Source organism: Staurois parvus, unplaced genomic scaffold, assembly GCF_062004578.1.
Source record: "Staurois parvus isolate SC_StPar_1 unplaced genomic scaffold, SC_StPar_1.0 ptg001260l, whole genome shotgun sequence".
Taxonomy (NCBI): domain Eukaryota; kingdom Metazoa; phylum Chordata; class Amphibia; order Anura; family Ranidae; genus Staurois; species Staurois parvus.
The window spans coordinates 168,952-189,553 of record NW_028319056.1 but is presented as its reverse complement, the minus strand read 5'-3'; the positions used below and the strand labels follow the sequence as shown (position 1 = coordinate 189,553).

Genomic DNA, 20,602 nt, shown 5'->3' with positions numbered 1-20,602 from the left:
AATAATAACAAACATATTATAGTTACCTGCTCTGTGCAATGATTTTGCATAGAACCTCCACCAATCTATGTCTTCTCAGGTCCCCCACCGGCATTCTGGGCTCCTCACCCCTGCTAAGTGCTCCTATAGTAAGTTTCTGTGGAGGCATTGGTGCATGCTCACTCCATTGACACACAGAACAGGGCTCAGTGCCCCCAATCCCTTCTTACTGGCTGTGATTGACAGCAATGAAAGCTAATGGCCAATGAGGAAGGGGATTGCTGGGAGAGCACCTGCTCTCATGTACATCGCTGGATTGAGATGGGGCTAAGGTAAGTATTGGGGGAGGAGGGGGCTAAGGGGAAAAATGCACACAGAAGGTTTTTTTTACTTCATGTATAAAATGCATGTAGGTAACAAACCTTCTGCCTTTCGAACCACTTGAAGGGAAGGCTGGAGGTCAGCTTTAATAAAACTAAGGTGCAGGCTTTTCATAGAAGTTCACACAAGGAAACAATCAGCATATATTTGTTCTCTTCTTGCTGCTAATGAAGAGACTAGTTTATCTCACAATAATAGAACCTGAGTATATTTCCATATTAGCAAAATTAACACTGGCCAGGAGGATAAAAACGGCGATAGACAGCCTTCATTAGATGGAGTTTTGATATCTTTGCCTGCCATTCACTACTGTGTACCCCAAAACGAGCCAACACACAACGCCATCAGCAGATGCACCCCCCCCCCCCTTCACACAAACACATACACAACCACACCCTCACCTTTTGGTCCTGGATCACTTCTTTTTATAAATTTTTTTCCTAACCGTTTTTAGATTAGTTTGATAATTTGCAGAAAAGCTTTTATAGGAAATCCTTTTATCTTTAGTGATGATATAAAATGCATGACTACTATTCCTATGGATCCTAATAATACCATTTTTTAGTAGCCTCCCTGTGAAAAAATACTAAGGCAAAATCTAAAAAAAAAGGGAAGATACTTACTTTAGAATATGGCTTCTTTCCCTAGGCACCAGTAAAAGGCTCACCATGGGAGCCTGGGAAAGACGAAGACCCCAGATATGCACTGCACTATTTTTTGCCGTAGCATTTTTACATGGAAGGGCTACTCAAGGCATGACCTTGAATATTCATGTAAGGTCCATTTTAACCTTATGTAACATGCAAAACTTTGAAAAAGTTGAGAAATGTAAATAATAACTGAAAATAGAATGCTTGGACATCTTACTGTGATGCTTCAAATGAAGAAGACTGTCGTGTGTATTTAGGCTGCCTGTTTTCTGTCCCTTGACATGTGCCTCCTATGGCCATCGGTGTGGCATTTATAAGTTTGTCTGTTGATGTTGTCCTTTTCACTGGGGGTTGTTTTGAAGGTCTTGGTGGTTTTGTCTTTCCTAGGTGTTGGGGACTTTCTTTAGGTCCATGTGAAGAAGATTGTAGGGTGTGTTTAGGTAGACCATCCTCTGTCCTGCTGGATGTGTCACCTTTGGCCATTGGTGTGGTGTCAATAAGTTTGTCTCTTGATATTCCCCTCACTGTTGGGGGCAGGGGTGGAGCTCTCTGTGGTATCTTAGGTTTTTCATTCTGGGAGCTTTCCTTAGGTTCATTTGAGTGTTCAGCACCAGTTGTAGATGCATTATTTACATCCCTTGACTGGTAAGCTTCCAAAGGAACTTTTCTGCTTGTACTATTTTCCCTTTCCTCTGCACAAGAAGTTTGCAGACTTTGTTTAGGTGCAATGTCCTCCATCCATTTGGATGTGTCATCTATGGCCACCAGTGTGGCATTTATAGATTTATCTCTTGGTGTTGTAATCTCCATTGGGGGTGGGGGTGGGGGTGGTGCTCTCGGTGATGTCTTAGGTTTTGCCCTTACTTGGAGCTGCTGAGAGCTTTTTTGAGGTTCATATGAGCGTGATGTTCCACTTGTAGTTGCAATATTTACCAAAGGAAAATTTTTCTGTGCGCTATTTTCTTTTCCCTCTGTACAAGAAGACAGCAAGCTCTGTTTAGGTGCGATATCCTCCATCCCTTTGGATTTGTCACCTATGACCACTTGTGTGTCACTCATATATTTATCTTTTGGTGTCACACTCTTTGATGGGGGTGGGGGTGGTGGGGTTCTCAGTGCTCTCCGAGGTTTGACCTTTTCTGGGGGCTGCTGATAGCTTTCTTCAGGTTCATGAAAGTGTGATGCTCCACCTGTAGTTGTATTCTTTACATCCTTTGACTTCTGGTGTTCTTCTGTTGAAGGTAATTTCCTAATTGTACTATGTTCCTTTTCCTCCAGAGAAGAAGACTGTAGGCTCTGTTCAGGTGTGATGTCATCTGTTCCTTTGGATGCGTTACTTATGTCAATAGTGGCATTCATTGGTTTGTCTCTTGATGTCACCCTCTCTGGTGGAGGGAGTGGTGGTGTTCTCGGTGCTACCTTTTCTGGGATCTGCTGAGAGTCATCTTTAGGTTCATGTGAGTGTTGTTCTCCACTTGCTGTTGCATTATTTACATCCCTTGACTCCTGGTGTGACTCTGCAGGAAGTTCTCTGATTGTACTATTTTCTGTTTCCACTGGACAAAATGACTGTAGGCTGTGTTTAGATGGACATTCCTCTGTACCTTTTAATGGGTTAACTGTTTCCATTTGTCTGGCATTCATGGGTTTGTCTATTAATGTCACCTTTTCTGATGGGGGTGGTAAGGGGGGTGGGGGTCTCAGTGGTTTTGTCTTTTCTTGTTGCTGCTGGAGACTGCCTTTAGGTTCCTGTGAGTGTGCAGCTGCAGATGTAGTTGCATTATTTACACCATTTTCCTTTTCTTCTGGAGTTATGCTTTGCCTGTTCCTCAGGATGTTCCCCATGTTCTCACAGTTCTCCGGACTTATCTGTGTAATTTTTGCTCTGGGTATTATTTCTCTTCTATCTTGTAGTTCAGAGGTCCTTTCTGGTTGGTGGTCATTGCTGAGATTCTTGATTGTCCCCACAGGCATTGTATTTACAGTTGGCTCTTCACTCCCTGCTCTCCTCTTTTTTGCAGATCGATCCAATGAATAACCATGATTTTTGGGTGATAACATTTGGATGAACTGTGTTAGTTTCTTGACAGGTTCTTTCATTTCCTTGGCATTATTTGGCTTTATAGTAGATGATCCATTGGCTCCATCACTAGAAGACTTTCCAGGTGGCGTGTTTGGTGGCTGTGTTCCCCTGACATCGCCCTGTGACATGCTTTTAGATTTGTGATCCTTCTTGAGTTCTAGAGAATATTTTATAGTTTTCTAAAGGATCCTCTGCTCCATTAAGCGTCTCTTTAAAATATATCTTCTGCAGTATCAGTAGATAGCATTTACCCAGGGAATTCGAGGAACTGGGGTCTCTGATCCTCCTGTGAGATCTATCCTCGGAACTGGGGTCTCTGATCCTCCTGTGAGATCTATCCTCGGAACTGGGGTCTCTGATCCTCCTTTGAGATCTATCCTCGGAACTGGGGTCTCTGATCCTCCTGTGAGATCTCTCCTCGGAACTTGGGTCTCTGATCCTCCTGTGAGATCTATCCTCGGAACTGGGGTCTCTGATCCTCCTGTGAGATCTATCCTCGGAACTGGGGTCTCTGATCCTCCTGTGAGATCTCTCCTCGTACCGAGTGTGCACAGAACTCTGAACGCTGTCATAAAATCTGAGAACCTGTTCAAGGTTTATGAGAAAGGTGGAGCTCAGATACAAAGGTTGTGTAAGATTATATCCTCATCAGACCTAGGCCTAGTACACACGATGAAAAAATCGGATGAAAAACACTGCCTTTGATCGTTAGTACACGGCTTTCAGAGCCGATCACAACAGTTCATGTGAAATTATTCGAAGGGACAAGCATGAAAATGTTTTGATAACAGAATAAACGATTTTCCTTTAATTGGTACAGTATTCATTTGTAGAAAATGACAATGACCGCACAAGCTCAGAAACAAAAGAATACATTACATCATCGTGGGAGTTGTATTCTGTCTTACAAGAATTTTCATGACTCTAGTAACCTATTTTTTTTTTATATGAGACCTGGGGCGGACTGACCATTTGGAAACTCGGGCACTGGCCGAGGGCCCGGGGTGAGTAGGGAGCCCCATGAGATGCCCCTGGTACCTTTTTCATAGGCTTTTTTGAGTTTGGGCAAGGACACAGGGGCCCCATGATCCCCTATTGCCCGGGGGCCCAATGAGTTGTCAGTCCGCCCCAGTACGAGACTAGAATGCGAAAAAAAAACCCACGGACGATCATTCGTACGATATTCTCATCGTGTGTACGAGGCTTAACACTGAACTACACCAACCACTCCAGGTTCCTGTCCTATCTATGGACGGTTTAAGGCCTAGTTCACACTAGATGCAGTCCAGTGCATCAAAAATGCATCAAAAACGCATGCACAGTGTTTTCCATGTATTTCAATGGCCCTTGTTCACACCAGTACAGTCAAGTCCAGTCAGTTTCTGGTGCAGAAAAAAAAACAGTAGAACGTGCTGCATTTTTCTCCACAGAACTGTACTGGAACATAGGAAACTGCATCCAAACTCACCGGAACGATTGTGGTATGATCTGTGAGCAAAAACATATTTATATAGCTCTGCCATATTCTGCAGTGCTGTGCAGAGAACACTGAACCAGTCACATTAGTCTCTGCACCAGAGGAGCTTACACTCTAAAGTCCCTACACAGTCACACACTATTGTTATTATACATTTATATAGCTCTGACATATACCGCAGTGCTGTACAGAGATCACTGAGCCAGTCACATCAGTCTCTGTACCAGAGGAGCTTACACTCTAATGTCCCCTCCCACCACAGTCATATCAGTCTCTGTACCAGAGAAGCTTACACTCTACTGTCCCCTCCCCCACAGTCACACACTATTATTATACATTTATATAGCTCTGACATATACCGCAGCGCTGTACAGAGAACACTGAGCCAGTCCCATCAGTCTCTGTACCAGAGGAGCTTACACTCTAATGTCCCCTCCCCCACAGTCACATCAGTCTCTGTACCAGAGGAGCTTTCACTCTAATGTCCCCTCCCCCACAGTCACATCAGTCTCTGTACCAGAGGAGCTTTCACTCTAATGTCCCCTCCCCCACAGTCACATCAGTCTCTGTACCAGAGGAGCTTACACTCTAATGTCCCCTCCCCCCACAGTCCCATCAATCTCTGTACCAGAGGAGCCTACACTCTAATGTCCCCTCCCCCACAGTCACACACTATTATTATTATTATACATTTATATAGCTCTGACATATACTGCAGCGCTGTACAGAGAAGACTGAATCAATCACATCAGTCTCTGTACCAGAGGAGCTTACACTCTAATGTCCCCTCCCCCACAGTCACATCAGTCTATGTACCAGAGGAGCTTACACTCTAATGTCCCCTCCCCCCACAGCCCCATCAGTCTCTGTACCAGAGGAGCTTACGCTCTAATGTCCCCTCCCCCACAGTCACACACTATTATTATTATTCATTATATAGCTCTGACATATACCGCAGCGCTGTACAGAGAACACTGAGCTAGTCCCATCAGTCTCTGTACCAGAGGAGCTTACACTCTAATGTCCCCTCCTCCACAGTCACATCACTCTCTGTATCAGAGGAGCTTACACTCTAATGTCCCCTCCCCCACAGTCACACACTATTATTATTATACATTTATATAGCTCTGACATATACCGCAGTGCTGTACAGGGAACACTGAGCCAGTCACATCAGTCTGTGTATCAGAGGAGCTTACACTCTAATTTGTAAAGTGGTAAAACATTCTTTCACATCACAGAGTAATGTAATCCAATCTTTATAGATAACATCAGTAAAGTAATATTTGTGTGGCAATTTTTTAGATATATATTTAGAGTGTTTTAGGACTCTGATATCCTGTAGGTCGGGGACTGTGAGGCTCAGCAATACTGAAGGGTTAATGGGGAGGGGAGGGGAGGAGATGAGTGTCTGGCAGCCTCCACCCTCCTCTGTTGTGTAATGTGCTCTCCATTAGAGGACAGAGAGTGTCACAGAGAGACCCTCAGAGGAGCAGAGTGACACCGACACCCCAGGACAGCACTGGAGATCCGGGGTCACCCTCTGCACAGGTGAGGGGTGAGGAGAGTTCACCTTGAGTGATGTAACACTGACAGTAGCCTGAAGGGATTAGTTGTTACCAGGGGATGAGCATTATGCGTCCCTCGCTGGTCATCATGTACTCTGTGGTCACCATGTACTCTGTGGTCACCATGTACTCTGAATGTGACATTCCATGTCATATGGAACCGTCACATCCCAACACGTGTCCTACAGATCGTCCGGAGGAGTTCCAAATCCAGACTTTAACCCCTTCACACCTAAGGGTAAAACAAATCTAAATGCCTAAGCACAATTCTGCAACATTGACATGCGTTAGTAAAACCGTCCATATCATCACAACTACTTTGTACATCCAGGTGGATTATATTGCGGTTTTTTTCAGTACAAATTGGACTTTCATTTTTGTGGTAAATGGTAACGGATATCTCCTGAATTTTTTTTTTTTATTATCAAAGGAAAACTGGCCCAAAATAGTAAAAAAAAATCCATTTTATTTAGCTGTGTGTTTCTTGTTACGACCATAACCTACCACCAAAGAGCAACCCAAAATAAATTCTCCAGCTCTTGGCGATCGCAGTGATACCATATATGTGTATATGGTATTGAGATATATATATATATATATATATAGATGGTATATAGATTGTAAGCTCCAAAGAGCAGGGCCCTCAATCCCCTCATGTTTTGCATTGTATTGGTATTGTTCTGTCACATGTTCTGTCCCCCTTTGTAATGTACAGCGCTGAGTGAACTATTGGCGCTTTATAAATATTGTATAATAATAATATGTGTATGATATTTGTTGTTTGAACCCGGAGTACAGCCGAGAAACAATAGTGCGCATTTTGTTTTTGTCTTTTTTTTTTTTTACCTAAAACACACTGACATTAACACTAACTGACATTAACACTAACTGACACCATTTTTTTTTAAATCCTGGCCTTTGACCTTTGTCCCTGACCGTGACCTAAACACTAACCCTGGCAATGAACTAGATCAAACCTTGATCTAGGTATTTTTCTTTATTTTTTCTTTTATTTTTTAATATTTATTTATCTTTTTTTTTTTTTTTTTCTCTCTATGCCAGGAGTTAGAGAGATACATTGTATCTCTCTCCTCCATTCATAGAGAGAAAAAACAAAAAACAAGGGGGCCAGGCTGCACAGTGACTGATCACTGTGATAGCCAATCAGAGGCTATCACAGCGATCATGTGACCTGGGAGCTGGAGTCCCGATCGTTAGAATGGGACCTGGTTCTCTCAGTGACACCGCAGTCTCAGTGCTGGGAGCGCACCGAGCTGTGCGCTCCCAGTACAAAGACAGGTATGCAAATATGCGGCCCCACGGAAAAAAAGCTCAGTTCTGTGAGGCCGCATATTTGTGTGACGTCGGCAGGAAGGGGTTAAAGCTTGGTATACGTTAAGAGAATTTGTAATTTTTTTTTTTTTTTTAATTTTCATTTAATTTTGTAATCTTTTGCGGGATCAAATCAACATTCGTTTTTTAACTGCATTGCCAAGGACAGGGGTCTACAAACTTTCTAAAGAAAGGGCCAGTTTGCCAGTTTAGTGTCCTTCAGACTTTTGGGGGGCCAGACTGTGCCCACTGGGAGTAAACAATGCCCTATCTTTGGTATTAGGGGGAGAAATAGTTGGTGCCAGTGGGGGGAATAGTGCCCCATTTTTGTTGACAGTGGAAGGAATAATGTTTCAAGAGCCAGATAAAGGCAAGCAAAGGGCCACATCTGTTCCTGAACAAAAGAATTTCTAACCCTTCGTTACTGTAGCCAATCTAGCAAAGTTTTGTGTTTAGATACATTGTAAATATTAAAATAATATAGAAAAATACTCCCCCCCCCCCAAGTGACATTAACACATTCATGATGACACAATGGAATCTGCGGGGCCCATTCACACTATAATCGAATGTTAAAGACAAACGACATTGGGCAAGTCACTGACCACTGAGGAGGATTTTCATACCAATATTCATGCAAAGGTTGGTTTAAACATCTGCTAGTGTATGGCCGGCTTTACTACTAACTCACTAAGTATTAAAGAGATTCTAAGCCCGGGTTCACACTGATGGGGTGCGGAATTTGCAGAGTTTTCTGAGCAAATTCTGCACCATATCAGAATCGCACCCCATTCATTCGAACCAATGCGGGCGTGTATGTTAACAACACCCCGAAAGCAGTGCGCAAAATGCGGTGCGATGTGCAGAATCGGGCCGCACAGGTGTGAATACCCATGTGATCCGATTCTAGTGCAGACTAAAAAAGGGTCCTGCACTTTTTTGGTGTGGATTCGGTGCAATTAGAACCATACAAAATGAACGACTCCAATCGCACCGAACACAAATCGCATGTGATTCGCACAGGAATGCGCTGCAGTTTCTGTGTGAATCACATGCGACATACCGCACCGCACATATGTGAACCCAACCTAAAGGTTGTATTTTATTTTACACAACAAACATGTTTATACTTACCTGCTCTGTGTAATGGTTTTACACAGAGCAGCCCTGATCTTCTTTTTAAGTCCCTCGCCAGCGATCCTGGTTCCTCCTCCCTCTGTCAAGTGCCCCCAATAGCAAGTTTCTTACTATGGGGGCACTTGAGCAGGCTCACTCTCAAGCCACACTCCTGTAAATGGTCATTGTCCATTCACGCACAGAGCACAGTCCAACTCCGCCCCCCACTCTCTCCTCATTGGTTCACTGGCTGTGATTGACAGCAGCAGGAGCCAATGGCTTCTGCTGCTGTGTGAGCCAATAAGGAGACAGAGATCTGGGAGAGCTGCTGCCCTCAGGGCACCCTCATGAAGTCTGTTTCTGATTGTTTGGTCAGAGACCTTGACATCAGTGGCCTGCTGGAGGTCATTTTGTAGGGCTCTGGCAGGGCTCATCCTGTTCCTCCTTGCACAAAGGAGCAGATACCGGTCCTGTTGATGGGTTAAGGACCTTCTATGGTCCTGTCCAGCCCTCCTAGAGGAACTGCCTGTCTCCTGGAATCTCCTCCATGCTCTTGAGACTGTGCTGGGAGACACAGCAAACCTTCTGGCAATGACATATATTGATGTGCCATCCTGGAGGAGTTGGACTGCCTGTGCAACCTCTGTAGGGTCCAGGTATGGCCTCATGCTACCAGGAGTGACACTGACCCTAGCCAAATGCAAAACTAGTGAAAAACAGTCAGAAAAGATGAGTAAGGAAGAAAACGTCAGAGGCCTCCACCTGTAAAGTCACATATAGTGAACTCGGTGTAGAGCTCTTCACCTGAGGTCATCACAGAGGACAAGGGGGCGCTCTTTACATCTGGTGGAAAAAAAATGTAATCTCCAAACACGGAAAGGTTTCTTCACATTAAGAGCTGTGAAAATGTGAAATAGACTCCCTCCAGAGTTGGTTGTGGCCAGCTCAGTGGATCGCTGTAGGAAAATCCTGGATTCTTTCTTGGATACACAGAATATAACATTTATAGGGCAAGTTGATCTAGGGAATATCTGATTGCCTCTCGGGGGATCAGGAAGGATTTTTTTTTCCCTGCAGGGAATATTGGATCGTGCTTTGCTGTTTGTTTTTTTTTTTTGCCTTCCTCTGGATCAACTCTGGGTGTAGGATTATAACTTTCTTTTTTAATGGTTGAACTGGGTGGACTTTTATCTTTTTTCAGCCAGACTAACTATGTAACTATGTAAAACCATTCCTGTTTTGGGGGTCGTCTCATTGTCGCCCTTCTAGTGCACTTGTTGTTAATTTCTTAACGCAAAAGCAGCCAAAACTGATGAACAACCCCTTCTGCTACTTACCTGACCAGATCAATATCCCAGGAGTTTAACTGACTTGATGCTATACTTTTATTAAAATGTATTCCTTTAATTTTTTTGAGCCGTGTATATGTACAGGAGGGGTATAGAGGTGTGACTATATGTACAGGGGGGGCACATGTGATGTGAGTGTGACATCGTCTCACTTCCTGCTGTGCCTTTGGGACAGGAAATGGGGGGAAATCTCCCCAGTGGAAAACTGACAGGGGTTCTAACCCCTCACCATTTCAATTAAAATATGCATACATTAACAATTTTTGCTTTAGATACTTTAAAAATGATTATATCACAGACTGTTGTGGCTCAATTTCTTGCTTCCCTCCATTTTCCCCTCTCATGTGCACTTGCTGTTCTAACTCGCTTGAAGCTGGTGATATTTAACCCTTTGAGGACCAAGGGACGTATTTGTCCCATGTTTTTAATTGCCTGTATCATCTGATTAAGAACTTAAAATACTTTTTTTTTTGGTTTGAGTCAAAATATTAGTTCTTATCAACAAATGGATCTAGCTTTTTGCCAATTATTTCATGAAATGGCTTAGTTACAGCAACTGAAGTGTACGAACTTTACAAACAAAAAATTGATTCTTTTGGCGTTCCGTAATCTTATGGCCCTCAAAGGGTTAAGAGCATAGTCCCACCTGATAATCTTTGTGAATTGACTTTGACATTATGTGCAGATACTATAAATCATCTAGCATACATGGGACCAGTCCATGAGTGCATCAGGGTTTAGTGCCCTGATCCGGGTAGTAAGAAATCAGATTTAGCCATTTGGTAACATTGTTGCTGGTAGATCTCTGTAGGTTGACCACGCTTTGATTTATATCTGCAGACATTGTAACAGATATAATAGCTAATTAGTAAGAAAAGCTAAACAGGCCTTGCAGAATGACACAAAGGGAAGTGAAGAAATTTGTTGTTGGCTCCAGCCAAAACTTTTATTTTGGTTTTGGATGGCATGGAGAAGGGTGAGGCTCGGGTCCTTCATTTGGCTTTTTCGGCTCTCTGTGGTTCTTTTGCAGAGATTTCTCCTTACTTCCTGTCACTTGGTCACAAGAGGACACAGATGACAATAACATCCTAAAGAAGTCAATAAAACCCCTTAGTCCATCCAAAAATAAAACAAAATTTTGAAGGAGCTTTGGTCCATCATGAAGGCTCACAATCTTGTATATCTGTCATTTGCAGGTATGGCGTCTACCTGGGAGGCCGTGAAGGACTTCTATGTGTGGGCTCTGGAGAATGGAGGTAAGATACATATGATTATATGGTTATTTTTGTATGTGGTGACGATGGATCTGACATACCAAGTGTGGATTATGATCCTGTGGAGTGACACAAAGGAAAATTGCCTCTTCCACTGTGGGGTGACTTTGGAGTCAGCTGTCCTTCTGCAAATATGGGGTGACAATGGAGACAGCAGCCTCTCCTACTTTAGGTTAACACCAGGGATGAATGCCACCCCAACTGTGGGTGACACTGGGGACCGCTGGCCACCCCTACTGCAGGATGCCATCAGGGTTATGGACCCCACTGACTGATAAAGAAGCATAATTGATCTTTAAGCTGTAAGGTAGGGGGGGTTAACACAACCAGTCAGGAAGTACGATCTGTGGCCATGATGATTACAATTGCAGGGGTGATACCAGGGACATTTCCCCTCCCCATGGGGGTGACATCAGGGACAGTTGTTCTTCCCTGCTGCAAGGTAACACTGATTACATCTGTTCCACCCCTCCTAGGGGCGAGACTGGGGACATCTGTTCTTCTCCCCCATCCACTGTAGGGTGACACTGAGGAGAGTGGGATGACATCAGAGACATATTTCACCCCCCCAACTTTGAGGTGACACTGGGGACATCTGTCCTTCTCCCCCATCCACAGTAGGGTGACACTGAGGAGAGTGGGATGACATCAGAGACAAATTTCACCCCCCAACTTTGGGGTGACACTGGGAACATCTGTCCTTCTCCCCCATCTACTGTAGGGTGACACTGAGGAAAGTGGGATGACATCAGAGACAAATTTCACCCCCCCAACTTTGGGGTGACACTGGGGACATCTGTCCTTCTCCCCCATCCACTGTAGGGTGACACTGAGGAGAGTGGGATGACATCAGAGACAAATTTGACCCCCCCCAACTTTGGGGTGACACTGGGGACATCTGTCCTTCTCCCCCATCTACTGTAGGGTGACACTGAGGAAAGTGGGATGACATCAGAGACAAATTTCACCCCCCCAACTTTGGGGTGACACTGGGGACATCTGTCCTTCTCCCCCATCCACTGTAGGGTGACACTGAGGAGAGTGGGATGACATCAGAGACAAATTTGACCCCCCCCAACTTTGGGGTGACACTGGGGACATCTGTCCTTCTCCCCCATCCACTGTAGGGTGACACTGAGGAGAGTGGGATGACATCAGAGACAAATTTGACCCCCCCCAACTTTGGGGTGACACTGGGGACAGCTGTTCTCCCCCACTGCAGGATGAAATGAGTGATCGTAGACTCTACTGACTACTAGACAAGCATCATCGTAAGCTCTAATGAGCAGGGCCCTCTGATTCCTCCTGTATTGAATTGTATTGGGACATTTGCCCCCCTATGGGGATACACCGGTAACAATTGTCCTTCCCTGCTGCAGGGGGACACCGATGACAGCTGCTCCAACCTCACTGTGGGCCGACACTGGGGACAGCTGCACCCCCTCCCCTTCTGTGAGTGACAATGGGGACTGTGACCCCTCCCACTCTACAACATTGCAATAATAACTAAGATACATTCAAAAAACATGACTCCACACAGAAAATCTAATCATAGAATATTATGGCTCTATGTTTAGGCACCAGCAGGGGAAGAACCACCCCAAAGTAGGCCATGGTGGAGTGTACTCAATTGCTGCTGGACAAATAGTTTCTTTGGACTGAATACAGTTGTGGCCAAAATTATTCAACCCCCAATGCTGTAAAGGGGTTTAGGGACTATAGTGTACATTTGGAATTGTATTCAGAATCAAATCCTACAAGGACGTTGTAACTACCCAAATGCAACTAAAATGACATCAATTGTTTATGTAATACAGTAGTAAATGGTTCTTATGTGGTTTCTTCATTGCCACAATTATTCAACCCCTTAAAGACTACCACTCTGAAGAACAGAGGTTCATACAGGTGCTTTCCATCAGGTATTGAAAACACCTGTGGATGTCACCGAGCAGCAATCAAGCATAATAAGCACCAATTAGGCAGCTTTAAAATGACTGTGATACTCAGCTCCTTCTAGACATTTACTGGTGTGGTTACAAACATGGTGAAGGCAAGAGAATGGTCCAGGAAGACAAGAGAAGAGGTGATTTCTCTTCACAGGAAGGGCAATGGCTATAAGAAGATTGCAAAGATGTTAAACATACCAAGAGACACCTTAGGAAGCATCATTCGCAAATTCAAGGCAAAGGGCACTGTTGAAACGCTACCTGGTCGTGGCAGAAAGAAGATGCTGACTTCGACTGCTGTGCGCTACCTGAAGCGTAGAGTGGAGAGAAGTCCCCGTGTGACTGCTGAGGAACTGAGAAAAGATTTGTCAGATGTGGGTACAGAAGTTTCAGCCCAGACAATAAGACGCACACTGCGTAATGAAGGCCTCCGTGCCAGAACTCCCAGGCGTACCCCCTTGCTGTCTCCAAAGAATAAGAAGAGTCGACTGCAGTATGCCAAAAGCCATGTGGACAAACCACAAAAGTTGTGGGATAGTGTTCTGTGGACTGATGAAACAAAATTAGAACTGTTTGGGCCCATGGATCAACGCTATGTTTGGAGGAGGAAGAACAAGGCCTATGATGAAAAGAACACCTTGCCTACTGTGAAGCATGGTGGAGGGTCAATCATGCTTTGGGGCTGTTTTGCTTCTGCAGGTACAGGGAAGCTTCAGCGTGTGCAAGGTACCATGAATTCTCTTCAGTACCAGGAGATATTGGATGGAAACGTGATGCAGTCCGTCACACACCTGAGGCTTGGGAGACGTTGGACCTTTCAACAGGACAATGATCCCAAGCATACCTCCAAGTCCACTAGAGCATGGTTGCAGAGGAAAGGCTGGAACATTTTGGAGTGGCCATCGCAGTCACCAGACTTAAATCCGATTGAGAACCTCTGGTGGGACTTAAAGAAAGCAGTTGCAGTGCGCAAGCCTAAGAATGTGACTGAACTGGAGGCCTTTGCCCATGAAGAATGGGCGAAGATACCCGTAGATCGCTGCAAGACACTTGTGTCAAGCTATGCTTCACGTTTAAAAGCTGTTATAACTGTAAAAGGATGCTGTACTAAGTACTAAGATTGAATGTCACTTGGGGGTTGAATAAAACTGATAATGCTGTGAGCACAGAAAAGACATTTGTGGTTATTTCATTATAACTGTTATGTTATATTTGTCTGACCTACAAGTGCCTCTTTAATGTAAATGTAAGCAAGATGACTGAATGATCAAAAGCAATGTCAAACTGGCCAAAACACTCAATTTCAGTGGGGGTTGAATAATTTTGGCCACAACTGTAGATTTGCAGTGCACAGCTTCAGGTATTATCTGGTTTATAGAAGTGAGGAGTTTACAGATCCTGAAGGTTGAGGTGGACAGAGCATGGGACCTGTGAGTGAAGTCCTTGGACACGAGGTTACAACTAAGATGCCTTGCCTAAAATACTGCTGCTGATTGGTTGTTGATGGCAACGGCTCATGGACTCCCCCAGTTGAGTGATGACAACCCTTTTTATGTTTTGCAGACAGTCGGACGGACCCCTGGCTCCTGGTCTATTCACCGGTCCCCATTATCCTCATGTTTGCTGTCTACCTTCTGCTTGTGGCCCTGGGGCCCCGATTGATGGAAGGGCGTGAGCCCTTCACCCTGCACCTAGTTCTGCTAGTCTATAACCTTTCCCTAGTGGGCCTGTCTATCTATATGTTTTATGAGGTAAGGCCACCCATACACACCAGACATCTCTCTCAATTAATTTCCAGTATGCCGGAAGATAATTGTGAAAGCTCATTTGATGTTCTGTTTTGTTTGGAATTTTTGGTTGGCTCCTTGTACATTTCTCATGTATTTTTGGTTGTATTCCTTGCTACTATTTATCTAGTTTAATTAGGAATCACAAGGTGCACAGTGCAGCTAATCCTATCAGCCAATCAGATGCCAGTTTAGAGAAATCAGATGGGTGAAAAATGAATTCTGGTTGGTTTATCTGGAACTTTGCACCTTGTTCTTTACCTGTGTGATAAGTTTGCCTTTTAAAGCAGGTTGTCGTTGATGTTTATTGATGGGGTTACTGGAAGGAAGTCAATTGTGTGCTTTCTTCCCCTGAGTATGTTTATCTTGCATATCTGTAATGGTTTGTTCTCTTTGTCTTGTCTCCAGTTTCTGGTGACGTCGGTGTTGGCTGGGTACAGCTACTTCTGCCAACCGGTGGACTACAGTAATAGTGAGCTGGGCCTGCGGGTAAGTGAGGCATTCTAGGAATTCTGACCATGGTGTGCATCAGGTGAGATGATGGATAGCAATGCAACCAGAAATTACTTACATAAACCAAGAGTAGATACATCCCAAACCAGAGTTTCCCCATTATCTCTCATGTATCTGTATTCAGAATTGTGTTGTGAGAAGAAGTATATAGAAGAACTGTCGGAACTGCTTATGTCGACCAATCAGACTCTTCTAACCCAGTACCTATTGTAGTAGAGGAGGATGACAGGTGGAGTCCGGCTGACTGGTTTCTCCATCACATTCTTTACGGTTAAGGACTATATACACAAAAAATGGTGCTGGTATTCTGATGGTCCCAAAGGAATCTCCTATAAAGGGTTAGGATGACCTCCTGTCTCCTCTGATGTCTTCTCCTTTTTTCCCCTATAGATGGCCAGAGTATGCTGGTGGTTCTTCTTCTCCAAGGTCATTGAGCTCCTAGACACAGTGAGTATAACAAGAGGACAGTCTACTCTTTAATGTTTTACATCCAGCTGTGGACGAAGGGTAAGATTAATATTAAGGTCTCTAGATAATTTCCGCAACCATCGAATGACTACATGTCTCTTACTACAACAGGTTCTGGGTTCTCTACAAAAGGGTGTCAAAGGCTGTTGAGTTTTTTCTTGGAAGATTAGATGTCATCCCCTTATGGATTTATTTATTTACCAACTTTCCTCTCTTAGGGTTTTGGAAGGGATATGTTGTCTAAGAGACTCTGGTGAGAGTCTTTACAGGAGAATTCCTCTAGGAAACTATATCATCTGTTAAAGTGTATATATGAAGTCTTAGCTTTTTAAGGGACCAGCCCAAGATATGGAGACTTTATACAACAGCATACATTTGGTTATTTAAAGCCCAACTCCAGGCAAAAAAGCTGCTTGTTTTTTTTTCTAACGGATAGGAGAATAGAGAGATGCCCACCTAATCCTCAGATCCTCCCCACATAAGACTAGTCCCTGTGGCTCCTAACCCCCCCCCCCCTTCCCCCTGAGTCTAGCGGTTTTGTGTGGTGGACTGTTCCTGACGTCATCACAGTCATAGACCAGCGCAAGACGTGAGGACATCAAGAACAGTGCACTGTTGGATTTTGGAGGAACACCTTTTGCATGTGGGGATGAGAAATTGGGTGAGTATAGGCTTTCTCTAATCCCCTAGAAAAAAACAAGCAGCTGACCTGTGCAGTGCAGGCTCACCCCATTGCATGGGAACATTTTTGTTTGTCTGCAGTTGGGCTTTAGGAACACACCTTGAGAGTTTAATAAAGTTGAATGTTTGTGTGAAGTATATCCAAAGGCTGTGCAGTCTGAGGGTATCTAGAGTCTATTGACCCTCTGGGAGATAATAGTGTATATAATGTATATCTAAAGTCAAATACTAAACCATTATGGATAGAAAACCCCTGTCAGCTTGTTCGACAACTGTGTCCCATTGGGGAAATCTCCCTTCACTTCTTGTCCTGAAGGCAAAACAGAAGGTGAGAAAAATCCCATCTGATCGTTTTCCCCAGAACCAGTGTCCCTAATGGAAGAATTATATTTCCTATTTTGGTGACAACTCAAAACTTGGATTTCTCCTCCCTTTCAATCCAGGTGAAAGTTGATACCTGTGGCCAGTGCAGACTTGAATTGTAACAATTGATTGTTGGCTACTCGGTATTGTAATGATTGCTTGTTTTTTTTCCTTGTATTGTCATAATTCTCCATATGTAGTCCATGTATTGTAAATGCTACTAATTTATTTTTTAATGAAGTGTAAGTGTTTGTTATATAAAAGGCCCTGACACTATAATTGAACCACCTGCAGGCTTGTCACTATCAAAAACTGAATAATTTGCCACCGAGCATGCAATACTATCCTTACAGTTTGAAGCAGCACACTATGTGAACCACTATTGACAACTATAATTGGCTACAGCACACTAGGTGCACCACTATTATACCCATAATTCATTATGGAACATGTGGTATTATTATACAGGATTTATATGGCGCCAACAGTTTGCTCAGCACTTTACAATATAACGGGAGACAATACAGCAACAATACAGTTCAATACAAGAGGGATAGGAGGGCCCTGCTCCTTGGAGCTTACAATCTAGGAGGGAGGGGCTAGTGGTACAAAAGGTAGTAACTGTGGGGATATAGGTTTTCAGAGATCGCCTAAAAGTGAGCAGAGTAGGCGATAGTCTGATAAATTGGGGTAGAGAGTTCCAGAGGATGGGGGAAGCACTGGTATGCCACTATGAACCTTTTCTATTTACCACGGTGCACTGAGTAAACTGCCACAGTTGGCTTCCTGTCTCTTAGCCCCCCCCCCCTCATCTTCCCATAATCTAAAAAAACTTCTAGCTTTCAGTTCTTATAATAAATGATGAGCTAAGGTCCAGGCCGAACTGAGTTCCCAAACTGGTGGGAAATGGTCACTTGAAAGTAGGCTCCAATCGGTTGCATCAGTGGAATTCCCTGCCATGAAAAAGGGAGGGGATGCTGGTGATATCATTGGCCTAATATAGCCACATGGCCTTATTTGGTTGAAGACGTCATCCAAATAGAACCATGTGGCCATATTAGGTCACCAGTCTACCAGTTCCTTTGTTATGCGTGGCTACTGGGCAGGGAATTATGATTAAGCACAAGATCATGTGAAACGCGTTAACATGTCCTGTATTCATGTCCTGGTGTTTCGTGTGTCCTATGGAACAATAAATATACATTATATTCATCTATCCTCCGGTGTGCTCCTGACAATTCTTCCCATATGCATTGCGTGTGGTGGCGAGCCAGAGCCTGCGCCTGTTGTGGATGGATCTGGATTGTTTGCCTGAGCGGTATACCTTTTGTTCTTTGGATGCGTGGCTACTGGGCAGGGAGTTCCGTGGGTGCAGATAATTGAGGCAGCAGCCTACTGTCCTGTGATAGTGCCCCACGGGTTTGAGCCAACCTTAGCTTATCCTTACTGATCGGATATTTAATTCCACAAATACTTTATTGGATAAAGAATGGCTAAAGAGAGGCTGGAGGGCCAAGTAAATCTTTATAATGGGACAAAAAAAGAAAGTGAATGGAGTTCACAAGTCGGTGGAACAAATACTGTAAGCAGCAACATGTGTACACATAAGTTTGCTCAATACATGTAAAAGAAGATCATAAAAGTATAAGCTATAGATATAATTCCCCAAAAAATGTTTTAACTTGGTTACCAAGGTATGCAAACAGAAGAGAAACCATGAGTGGTCTGTATTGAGCTAAAGTCCTGGTTCTATAGGGAATGAGTTGGGTAAAGTATGGAATGCCAAGCAGAATCACTACCAGAAGGAGTAAACGAGGCCATCCAGTCGGAACATGCAAATGTCAAAAGAAAGACAAGAAAAGAAAGGGGGGTTGGTATTGGAGGGACTGAGGGAAGGAAGAAAGTGGAAGCGGGTTGGGAATGGGGTGGATGAGAATGGGGTAAGGGGGGAAACTCCCCATTCCCCTCCCCCCAATCGCATTGCCAAGTGGGTACAGCAGATAATCGGATATTTACAGTATCTGTCTGTAGCCAGCACGAGGTTTGAGGTTTACAGTGTGTCTGTTTCTATCTTACATTTTGCTGCTTGGTTTACGTAAGACAGAAAACAGCTGACTGTTCACTTGTGTAAGCCTTGTACAAAGAGTTCAAAAGTACAAGAGTCGGACTTCTCCCGAACACTGTGCCCGATAGGAAGCATGCTGGGACTTGGAGAACAATAGCTGCTGCCTGAGCTTTGTGAATGAGCCCTCTGTCCCAACCATGAATGGCAGTTTTATTACATTATGATATGATGGAGATGCTTGATTCATGTATATGACGGAGATGTTTGACTCATGTATATGATGGAGATGTTTGACTCATGTATATGATGGAGATGTTTGATTCATGTATATGATGGAGATGTTTGATTCATGTATATGATGGAGATGTTTGATTCATGTATATGATGGAGATGCTTGATTCATGTATATGACGGAGATGTTTGATTCATGTATATGATGGAGATGTTTGATTCATGTATATGACGATGATGTTTGATTCATGTATATGATGGAGATGTTTGATTCATGTATATGATGGAGATGTCTGATTCATGTATATGACGGAGATGTCTGATTCATGTATATGATGGAGATGTTTGATTCATGTATATGACGGAGATGTTTGATTCATGTATATGACGGAGATGTTTGATTCATGTATATGACGGAGATGTTTGATTCATGTATATGACGGAGATGTCTGATTCATGTATATGACGGTGATGTTTGATTCATGTATATGATGGACATGTTTGATTCATGTATATGATGGAGATGTTTGATTCATGGATATGATGGAGATGTTTGATTCATGGATATGATGGAGATGTTTGATTCATGGATATGACGGAGATGTTTGATTCATGTATATGATGGGGATGTTTGATTCATGTATATGATGGGGATGTTTGATTCATGGATATGACGGAGATGTTTGATTCATGGATATGACGGAGATGTTTGATTCATGTATATGATGGGGATGTTTGATTCATGTATATGATGGAGATGTTTGATTCATGTATATGATGGGGATGTTTGATTCATGTATATGATGGAGATGCTTGATTCATGTATATGACGGAGATGTTTGATTCATGGATATGACGGAGATGTTTGATTCATGTATATGATGGGGATGTTTGATTCATGTATATGATGGAGATGTTTGATTCATGTATATGATGGGGATGTTTGATTCATGTATATGATGGAGATGCTTGATTCATGTATATGACGGAGATGTTTGATTCATGTATATGACGGAGATGTTTGATTCATGTATATGACGGAGATGTCTGATTCATGTATATGACGGTGATGTTTGATTCATGTATATGACGGAGATGTTTGATTCATGTATATGACGGAGATGTTTGATTCATGTATATGACGGAGATGTTTGATTCATGTATATGACGGAGATGTTTGATTCATGTATATGACGGAGATGTCTGATTCATGTATATGACGGTGATGTTTGATTCATGTATATGATGGACATGTTTGATTCATGTATATGATGGAGATGTTTGATTCATGGATATGATGGAGATGTTTGATTCATGGATATGATGGAGATGTTTGATT

At 43.4% G+C, this 20,602-nt stretch overlaps 2 protein-coding genes across 2 annotated transcripts in view; one reads left to right on the top strand and one right to left on the bottom strand.

The window, feature by feature from the left end:
- LOC149437749 (uncharacterized) overlaps positions 1 to 3,611 on the bottom strand; it is a 32,855-nt gene extending 29,244 nt beyond the window's left edge. Inside the window, exon 1 of the mRNA XM_089660663.1 lies at positions 1,228 to 3,611. Coding sequence (XP_089516789.1) covers positions 1,228 to 3,221 — 1,994 coding nt within the window. The 5' untranslated portion in view covers positions 3,222 to 3,611. The remainder of the gene's footprint in view (positions 1 to 1,227) is intronic.
- Positions 3,612 to 5,983: 2,372 nt separating this feature from the next.
- The window catches only part of LOC149437748 (very long chain fatty acid elongase 4-like), a 30,397-nt gene continuing 15,778 nt past the window's right edge, over positions 5,984 to 20,602 (top strand). The window contains exons 1-5 of the mRNA XM_089660664.1: positions 5,984 to 6,121; positions 11,132 to 11,191; positions 14,719 to 14,906; positions 15,351 to 15,431; positions 15,846 to 15,902. Coding sequence (XP_089516790.1) covers positions 11,134 to 11,191; positions 14,719 to 14,906; positions 15,351 to 15,431; positions 15,846 to 15,902 — 384 coding nt within the window. The 5' untranslated portion in view covers positions 5,984 to 6,121; positions 11,132 to 11,133. The remainder of the gene's footprint in view (positions 6,122 to 11,131; positions 11,192 to 14,718; positions 14,907 to 15,350; positions 15,432 to 15,845; positions 15,903 to 20,602) is intronic.